Source organism: Trachymyrmex septentrionalis, unplaced genomic scaffold, assembly GCF_001594115.1.
Source record: "Trachymyrmex septentrionalis isolate Tsep2-gDNA-1 unplaced genomic scaffold, Tsep1.0 scaffold16, whole genome shotgun sequence".
Taxonomy (NCBI): domain Eukaryota; kingdom Metazoa; phylum Arthropoda; class Insecta; order Hymenoptera; family Formicidae; genus Trachymyrmex; species Trachymyrmex septentrionalis.
In genome coordinates, this window is record NW_017304758.1 from 3,150,266 (window position 1) to 3,160,423 (window position 10,158).

At 32.0% G+C, this 10,158-nt stretch overlaps 2 protein-coding genes across 3 annotated transcripts in view; one reads left to right on the forward strand and one right to left on the reverse strand.

Moving 5' to 3' along the window:
* The first annotated feature begins 909 nt into the window (after positions 1-909).
* LOC108745926 lies at positions 910-4,139 on the forward strand. Its single transcript, XM_018482347.1, has 2 exons — positions 910-1,029; positions 2,782-4,139. The coding sequence occupies exon 2, from the start codon at positions 3,030-3,032 to the stop codon at positions 4,137-4,139; it is 1,110 nt and encodes a 369-aa protein (XP_018337849.1). The 5' UTR covers positions 910-1,029; positions 2,782-3,029.
* Positions 4,140-7,971: 3,832 nt separating this feature from the next.
* Positions 7,972-10,158, reverse strand: part of LOC108746034 — a 17,553-nt gene continuing 15,366 nt past the window's right edge. For both annotated transcript variants that reach the window (XM_018482519.1, XM_018482520.1), the window contains exons 9-11: positions 9,697-10,045; positions 9,267-9,533; positions 7,972-8,913 (exon numbers count right to left, since the gene is read on the reverse strand). In XM_018482519.1, coding sequence (XP_018338021.1) covers positions 8,474-8,913; positions 9,267-9,533; positions 9,697-10,045 — 1,056 coding nt within the window. In that variant the 3' untranslated portion in view covers positions 7,972-8,473. The remainder of the gene's footprint in view (positions 8,914-9,266; positions 9,534-9,696; positions 10,046-10,158) is intronic.

A 10,158-nucleotide genomic window follows, 5' to 3' on the forward strand; every position in this document is an offset into this window, starting at 1 on the left:
TAACTCAAATCATCGTTCTAACTTAGGAAATTATTATTAACAATCATGATGGTCAATTTGGTTATAATAAATGACCTCGATATCTAAAATAATTTTAATAGAAACTGTTTTTGCAGTTTTCATTTCTTGACTTATTTGATCATAAAACGAAAGCATCAAATTGAAAAAATATAATTCTTTCATATTTATTATAATTTAACGAAATAGTAACAATTAAAAGATTCTGTACCGTTTCTTCATTGTTTTACGCATTTCTATGGGAATTCTGTCGCAATGTAATCTGCAGATGATCCATCGAAAAGGTCGTATATTGAACTCACATGTTTCTGCAGCTAACAATAAAGGTTGGCTCATGCGCTAAGATCCTGGGATACGTTTGCTCTCTGAGAAGTTATCTTCGATTATAACGGGACTTTCACACCAAGTGGAAGGGTTTTCGTGAGAGACAAGTAAAGTGATTATTATTCCAAAAAGTTCATCAAATCATACTTGAATACATAGATTTTCGCTATGATAATGTATTAACATTTTGTTCTTTTTTTTTTTTTTATTAAAACATTCAACTATACAACAAAGAAATTTCATTACTTAAAAAGTAATTATTTTTATATTTTCCTTCTGTTTTTTATTCATGCTTCCATTGTTTTTTCTTGCATATTTGCATGTATAACAATGTAATATATGATAAAGAGAAAATGCAAGATAATATCTATCTCTCATTGCCAAGATCGTTTTGCCGCGCAAGTATGAGACGTCGATGATGTGAACAGAATTTAATGCTAGTCAAAGGTACGCTTATCCGACGTTGTTCTATGTTGTCCCTTTCACTGCAAGTCGGTTGCGTGGGAGGCTCGTTCAGTATTTCATAGCAATTTCAACGAAGACTAGTCTTCGTAGTTCAGTCATTACTCGAGTACCGCGCGCGAGTGATCGTTTATCAAGCTGAGTTCAATGCTATCGAAATACAATATCCAAAAGTGCGTTCTCTAAAAGTTGATTGAACCGAAATTAATTCTTGACACGAAAAAAGTACGTGATCCATATACTATCATCAGTATACATTTTGTAGACAAATTTGCTAATAAAAAATAAAATTTGTAAAATTTAATTATTACTTATGTAATATCATATTTTTGTTAGATATGCATTTTCACATTTGTATGTTTATGAACATAAAGTTGATATAAAATTAATATAATACAAATTAACGTATAAATATTTAATTATCTCATAATGTTTATAAAAAATGTTTTGTGTGGTATGTTAATAAGATTAATCTTTTTTATTAAGAAGGTTACATAATCGATTATTACATGTAGTAAATGTTGAAAAATAATTTAGATTTTTAAACTTTGATAGCAAAATTAATATTATTAGGATTAAATAATATTTATAAAATTTAATATAATTAGAAATAGTGTAATTTTCAAAAATTTAATATTTAATTTCTTAAATTTTATACAATATTATAATAACATTGAAATAAAAAAGAACTTTACATTTTTATACATACAATTTTTATACAGTTCATTCTTGTTACATGTTTGAATTATTTATCTTGAAAACACATTCATTATTCGTCAGAAATTTCACCGAAGATTCACACGGATTGACGTGCTAATTCGACATAAAAACGAATACCAAAGAAACAAGAGCACACTTGCAACATCTCGTAATCAGTTACATAATACTAGCACGAGAAAAAAGTAAAAGATCGACGGTAACGACACGTCTAATCCTTTAACTGAGTCGGTTTACAATAAATATAAACCAAATTACAAGATAAAAACTGGTTTTGGATTAATTTAGTTGCACAATTCTGGAATAAATTCTTTACTTGAATGTTACTTCAATTACCGCGTACAATTTCCTTTTCTCATCTTCAATCTCACGTTAGTCTATACAGCTGTATTACTGTTTTAGAAATAACGTAAAAAATATCAATTTTGAAATATGTTCATTCAACGAAATCTTATTCTTTTACTTCACTTATGACAGAAATGTTTATTATGATGTGAGCTCCGTGTTGCGCGAGACTGGCTGCAGTCAGTCATGAGCGAACGATTGTTATTCATAGATTGCGTAAAACTTCTATCTTACAAACTCGCGGCGCATGGAGGAAAATCTGCGGAGATCGACGAAGACTTCAATTAAGTAAAAAAGCGGTTACTATAATTGGCCGGTTATTCTTGATAGCAACGCGGAAGTAGATGCAACTTCGTTTATTATACAAAAACGTTGACTTTGCCCGTTATAAACGTTCCCGATTTGATCTTGTTTCAAATTTGATTACATGTCCGGTATAATCATAAATGACTGTAAGATCATTGCGATCGCGCATCGTGACTCATTTGATTATTCATACTCGTTTGCGTAATTTTCTAACTTTATTATCTGCTTTCCAATCAATTAAATTACTAGTTTTCGTTGCGCTTGGTACATATACATAATTTCTTATATTGCTTATATAATAATAAAAATAAATTAATATATAAATAAAAAAATGTGGAAATATTAAAATGTCATTCAGAGAGACATTGTATTATTTTAGCTTTTAAATTAATAAAAATTATAATGAACAATAAGAGAATTGTTTTTATATAATGTTTTATATTAAAAAATCTGTATATATTAAGTTATACATTTTTTATGTTTACATGTAACATTTTAATTTGTAAATACATTTATAAAATATTTTATCTTTTGATGATTCTTTTATTATACATATTTTGTAACACAGCAAATATTTACTACATTTTATTAATTTTTTTTATTTGACAGTGCAAGCAGGGAAAAAACATTTTACACACCACTTGAATCTATACTTCTGTGACACCGGATGACTTTTATGGAAATATAAACTTTTAAAAATATGAGTGAGAGAGACAATGGACTGTGCAAACTTGTCATGAATTGAGTTTATCTCGAACAAATATGCCAAATACATACTTAACGTAATTTTTTCTCTCAATCGGATCCATCGAATTAAATTGTTATGCAATTAAGTGTAATCGCAATTTAAGAAGACAATGACGGAGAACGTATACGTTATCAAAGTGAAAACAAAACCACCGCTGTCGTCTCTGTATCCATCAGAACGTCGTTATTCAGCGTCAACAGTCGGCGGACTGTCCTTGGTCCACTTCGGTCTCGGAACGCTGTCCCTCCTCCTGGGCACTCTCGCCTTGTCCTTGCAGGGCCCGATTTTGTTTGTTGCATGCCTGGTGCCATTCGTGACTGGTCTCCTCGCTTGGCGACGTTGGTACATCGACCGGAACATCGCTATTTTCTTCTACGGTAACCTCTTCTCCCTGGTAGCGGCGATCCTCTGCTTCATCGTCACGATCTTCGACGTTGCGGCAGCTTCCAACAGCACCAATGGATTTGTGTGGCCGCTGAAGAAAATCCTTGATGCTCCGCATTATTCTCCTAATCCTGCCAAGGATCTCACAAATGATACTTACACGGATATTATGTCGACCGAGGATCATTCATTCAACTTTACTGAAGATTATGACTTTTTGAAGATTAACGATTCTAGTAAATTACCTCTTACATTCAAATCTCCCAGCATCGAGTTCAACACATCAGACTTTCATATTAACGCTAAAAATCACAATGATCCCACGGAAGCGTCGTTCATGTTTGAAGAAAGGATGATGATATCCAGAGAAATTTTCCAGAATAAAAACACAGTGAACATTACAGAAAGATCAATGAATTTGACGAAGGAAAAAACTGAGACCTTCCGGCACAGCCATTTTGAGAGCTCCATGCATGCCAGAATGCTGCTGACTTTAAACGTCTTGATGGCTTCTCTTTTGGAGATCTTCTGGTCGCTGCTAAGCGCAAAGATTGCGTTTTGCGGAATGATGAATCAATTGCCGGAGAACGGTAATGTCATTGTCAAATCAAAGACGTCGAGATTGCCACTGCAAAAGAGAAAACCTCCAGCACCCAAACCGGACATCTTGGATCACGATCGCCGGCTGTCAGAAGCTCTTCAGAATTTGCAAGGACTCGCTGATAATAGTATCGGTCCGCGATTACCATTACCGGAATCTAATAGAGAATTTAGGGAAAGAGTTGAGAGATTCTTAGAAAATCAAGCAACGGAGAGAGTTGTTGAAGGTGCTTGAAACTAACAATTTCAAAATGGACTCTAATTTTGATAGATTTTTCATAAAAATCTTAAAACATTTATAAAATTTTTCATTCGTCTTTTTTTCATGATGTTAGTATGATTTATTACTTTAGAATCTAGAAATATTTTGTAACATTCTTATTAAATATTTTTTTAATTGAATCGGTGAAAAAATCAAAGATCAAATTCTATAGCTTGCTTAGATACTTTATTTATTTTGAATTATGTTAAACAGTAATTATCTTTCTTCTTTATATATCTTCTTTATATACGAGTATTAAACAATATCAGATAATTGAAATAAAACAATTTCGAAAACATTGAAATCAACTTTCTGCTGGCAACATTATGGAATTTTAAATAGGAATAATAAAGGCTCCAAGAATAAATTAAAATAAAATAAAAAAAAAATAATCCAACCCCGATAGGACAACATTTATGAAATTATTTGATACAATCTTACATAAAACTCATTGCTGTTGGAAAATTAATACACATTGACTATTAAAAAATTTTTTCTTATCGCTTTTTAAATTTAATTTGATGGCCACTCAAAAATCTCATCAAAAAAGCTTTTATATTTTGGTAGGATGTAGCACTAATTTTTTCAAATCTTGAATTTTGTGAGTCCTGGACTCATGCCCTTTCTACATTTGCCGATTTAATTATTACAGATTTTTAATTTTAATTACTACAGATAAAATACTATATCGATCTCAGTTTCTTCTAGCGTATATCTTGTTACTAATTAATTCATTTCTTTTGTGACGCAGATATGTACATACATTTCACTTTTAATTGATAGAAACATAAAGTAGTAATCATAATATATATCCTCCTTATTGTATGTACAATATTAAAATAACAAACTAAATTTTGATTATAGATATGTGATAGTGCTGTATTCAAACTAAATTGCACGACGATCGTAGTAGCAAGCAATGAAAACAATACGAATTATTTACTATTGCTTACTTGCTATAGCAAACTGCCGTCTATATTATCTTTCACAAATCGATTAATTAATATTGATTCATATTCACAAAAATAATTAATCGACTACATGTTCTGTAAACAGTTTGCAACTGGGTTTCAATCAAAAACAATTAAATGCCGTTTTTACAGGCATTATTAATTATTTACATAAGCTAATTTATTTAAAGCCGTTACTTTACCGCGATTATTAAATGATAATTATATGTATAAACAACATAAGCGTATCTTATTGAATTTCATACAAATGTGCTCGCAACTTGATTAATTAAGCGCTCCATCATACAGTACAAAAAGAATTTACGTGCACTGTGATACGAATCTCGTATACATATAACTGCTTAACAATCTGTAGCAAAAGTTTATAGCTTCTTTGGAATCTCTGACAGTATCTACGAAATTCCGTACGACTTACGATGCAATACAAAGTTACATTTTATTCTCATGTAAATAGAATTTCAATCATATTTAGAGAAAAAATAGCATTACAGATTCTATTTAATAATAGCTTTAGTAATACTGGTTAATTAACATATATAAAGCCGATTACACGATGTATTTAATAAGACTGCAACATTTCTCGACAAATATAAATTTTAACTCGTAAAACTTGCGTGTCTCACGATCTAAGAATCGAATTGAGAATGACATTACGTACCAAGTGTTGCCTTTAATTCATATACTCAATGTGAAAGTTTAATGACTTGTTACGATATATCAAACAATTCAATATTGGCCAACGAGGCTAGAAGTATTAGCTAAGGAAACTATTAACAATAGTAATATTACCTTGGAATCCGCATTCTTTTCGAACGTTTATTCGCGTGTATAAATTGGCGTTTGTGTTCGCCGATTTTCGTACTATATAGATTTGGATAATACAAAAGACATTGTACTTGCAGCGAACATTACAAAGAAATGTACTCTGAGATAAATATTATTTCTATTTTTATGATTTATACCTACATTTAACACAATGAGATTTCCGCTTTGGCTTATCACTGTATTTATTATATATCAAATAATTTTTTTGTAATATGAAGAACAAGCCATGATTTAAGGAGAGGATCATATCCGTCGTATTGTGTGCAGCGTTCTTCGCAAAATCATCCTTTATTCTTAATCATTGTCAAGTACATTGTTCGATGGTGCAACGGACTTACGGCTCGCGGTTCACCCTTAAGGTACACTTCATTATAAATTGCATTATAAGCTACTTCACTACACTCTGACTATGCTTTCGAATGATAAAATATGCATTTTATTCACGTCTTGACCGATAACGAAAATAGACAACCGACAAGTATTCTAGTAATCTAATTAGTTTGATCTTTCTATATTGTCCTTGGTCCACCTGAATTCTAAAGCGAATAATGTTTAAAGAATATTAAACAATAAGTAATTTATTAATAAGCATTGATAATGATAATCCTTACAGAGATTCACTTTAATACTGAAAGATGAAAAATTAATTACTTATTTTGAATATTGAAAGTACTGAACAATTATGCTTTTAATAATCAAAATAAATAATGAATTACTTTTATAAGGGAATATAGATTTCTAGAATTCATACATAAAATGAAAAATCCGCATAAAATTCTCAACCGAGGGAACAAATTGGAACGAAATATTTCAGTCGCGGATACCAAGTAAGATTAAGAAATAAACCAGAATTATGACAATGAAACAATTTATTAATCGCAAAAAATTAAATTCTCATTATAAATATTTCTTACGATTATGAACGTATCGTTGATATATCGGAGATAATCAACAATTATTTGAGATTTACAACTAACACCTAATTGGCAAGAGTAAAGCACACTTTTGTACATGGTATCTATCGTGTATCCAACAAACAAGAACAATTGTTGATTGATCGACGATTTTAATTCCAAACGCAATGGACTTAAAATTTCAGCAAATATCAGGTAAAAATACTTGTAGCGTGTATTACTACCAAGACAAATAAATAGTACGAAATAATAAACAAACGTCTAATAAAGCGAACGTCTTCTTAGTCATAAAATAGTCATACAGCGTTTGTTGGCGGATATATATTTTCAACAAACGATCCCCAACTAACTTTGTAACTAATTCTCCTTTTCATTTTCTCCCACTCGCCTTTAGTCAATCATCGCAAATAATTTCTCGATTATACTTAACACTCACTATTATTTATTACTACGAGCAGTACGAGCAACGTTAGCAAAAATACACAGAATTTGCCATGAATATTTCGTTCTACGAGATTAATATTTTTATTTAATACGTGATCATTTTTTAATATGAACACTCAAGTTTAACTTTGTTTTGTCCATTATGATCGTTGATGCACGCTTGATGCTCAATATAAGTTTTTATAATGCACATTTTATGCAGTTTCAATTGTTCACATTGTTCGTTAATCAAGGATTAGTATAAATTATCACTTGATCGTATTCTACTTTAATCACGTCTACTCTTCAATTGAAGAAGAAAATTTACACGTATATAAATTATATTAAACTGGCAAGCTTCTTACGAGAAAAATGAATGGCAGTTCATTCTCGTCGAAATCGAGATTAGCACTTGTGTTTAATGTTTGTATTATTTTTATCACTACAAATTATCACTAAAGTCTAGGTCTCATTATCATTGTGCTTTCTATGGCATCGATAGTTCATCGTCAATCACTTCGCGTAAAGAACGTTGAAATAAAAGTATTTATTTTAATATAAAGAGATGAGAATATCGTAGCATGTAATGTTTGTTTATATAATCAGTGTAATATATTTGAAATAAAGTTAATAATCATTAAATGACTATTTATGGAAAAAAATATTTGTGTCATGCATCACATCCATTACTACTTAATTTAAAGAGCGCGTAATGTTGTTATTAAATAAATCTTTTTAGCAATTCTTTATAGCAATTTTTTCGGAAGAAGAAAAATCGGTACGATATGAACTGGCACGCACATCGAGAGTATTTCACACTACGTTATTTAAACTTAGTGCATTAACTTTTTAATTAAATTCAACTACACATTTCAAAAGCAAATCTGTTATCAACCGACTAGGATCATATCTGTCCAATTCAAACTACTCTCTTCTTAATTTCTCTACTCTGTCAATTAAATTCAAAGGATTGAATCCCAGCAATTTCAGTCGCTTTGTTTACTTCAGAACAAGACCTACATACGATCGATTTAACTTGTTTACGGATCAGAAACTATTGTCGAGTATTTTCTTCGCTACTTTAATTTAATGATAAAGTATAATTTTCATATAACACTTCCTGGCAGGAAATTAATGTTTTATCGTTTTTGCTAAGAATCTTACAGGTCTAAGATCACACGTTCACCGGCCGGACGTTATCATCCGATTGCTGTTGCTCCCCGCTTTGCCAACCAGAGTCTAGAGTCGTCGAATCGCTCAAACAACACTGTGGCGTTTCCTCCTCCTGATTGTTCCTGTAATCCCTATAATCCCTTTCACGACCCCTTTCGTTTTCCTCTTCCCGAAAGTAACTGGAACTCGGCGGACCTTCCTGCTCCTCGTCATTTTTCGACCCGTAATAGGAATAGCGACCTTGCTGAATCACTTCATATTGCGCGTCAGGGGCGAGAAAAGGACCTCTCGCGTTTCTCGGTTCGTCGCTGTTCGCATAATTGTCACAGGGAATGTCGCCGTTGTCCGCAGGTAAAGGAAGAGGCAATCGAGATCTCTTCGATAGTTGACGCTTGCCCAGTCTAGTCGCCAGATAGTCTACGCTTTCCGGATGTTCTGCACCTGCAAAAAAATACAAGCATATCAAACACTTAAAAAAATGTTGTAAGAACCGTTTTAATCTTTGAAATCAATAATCTTTTTTATTACAACCTCAATAATTTAAAAATGAATAATTCTTTGAATTAAATTAACAGCTTCTAGGTAAATAAGAATATTTTTACAAGATATGTAATGATGAACAAGAAACACTTACTTACGGATTTATATTTAATGTAAAAAGTTTTAATTTAAATATAATAATTGTAAAAAGGATATTATAGTTCCTAGATGTATAAATGCCGAAGTAACGAGTTTAATTTAGAATTTTGACGATAAGAAATATTACACAATCTCGTCGCGGAAATAATAAGTACCTTCTTTTTCCACAGCTAGATCGTAAAAACTACTCTCGGGTCCGCAGCATGAGGACACGTCACCGAAATACAGTTCGCTCTCAGATTGTTTCGGGCCGGGATTAGTTTCTTGTTGAAACGCCCCATTTTCTACGCCCTTCAAAGGCTTTCTAGCTCTCCTACCTTTGATGGTTCCCTCGTTCCCGCCCTCAGGATCTGTGCTATTAGAGATCTCCTCGGCGTTCTCGTAATTATCGGAAGGACGTTTTGCAGGTCTCGGTCTATGATCTAAACATTTCAGAAAAATGCAACTTAATTTTTAATTTTTAATCAGAAATTAATGGATCATCGATTATATTTTTTATATATACATATATTTTTCTTCTCTTGATTAATTATTATATTATTTATTATTATATCAAATGTTCGTTTATAATAATTGACATCTTACCTTCGTTACTTTCAAAATTATCCATCCTCTTGGCAATTCTGGTTCTCGATTCGGTCATTTGCGGTCGTCTGGCAGGACTGTTAGGATCGCTGTACGGAGGTGGCGGTCCCCACAATGGCACTGGAGTTTCTAGAACGCTGTATGACGCGGTGCTCGGAGTGTATGGAGCACTCGGAGCATTTAAAACAGAATAAGGACCACTCGACTGCGAGTTAAAGACACTGTAAGGGCCGGTTCCGCTCTCCACATTGGTTTCCGTTGGTCGTGTTTGCGTGTGAAAACCATAATTTGAATCTGGACTCGGTGCTGGACCTCTTGATCTCGACCAAGGTAATCGCCATCTCCTATAAAAACAAAACGACATGTTAGCTCCTATTAATATAAAAATTAGAGTTTTTACATTCTAATTAAAATCAACTTTTGTCTAAATTTATCATACTTTACTCTTCTAATTCTTAATAT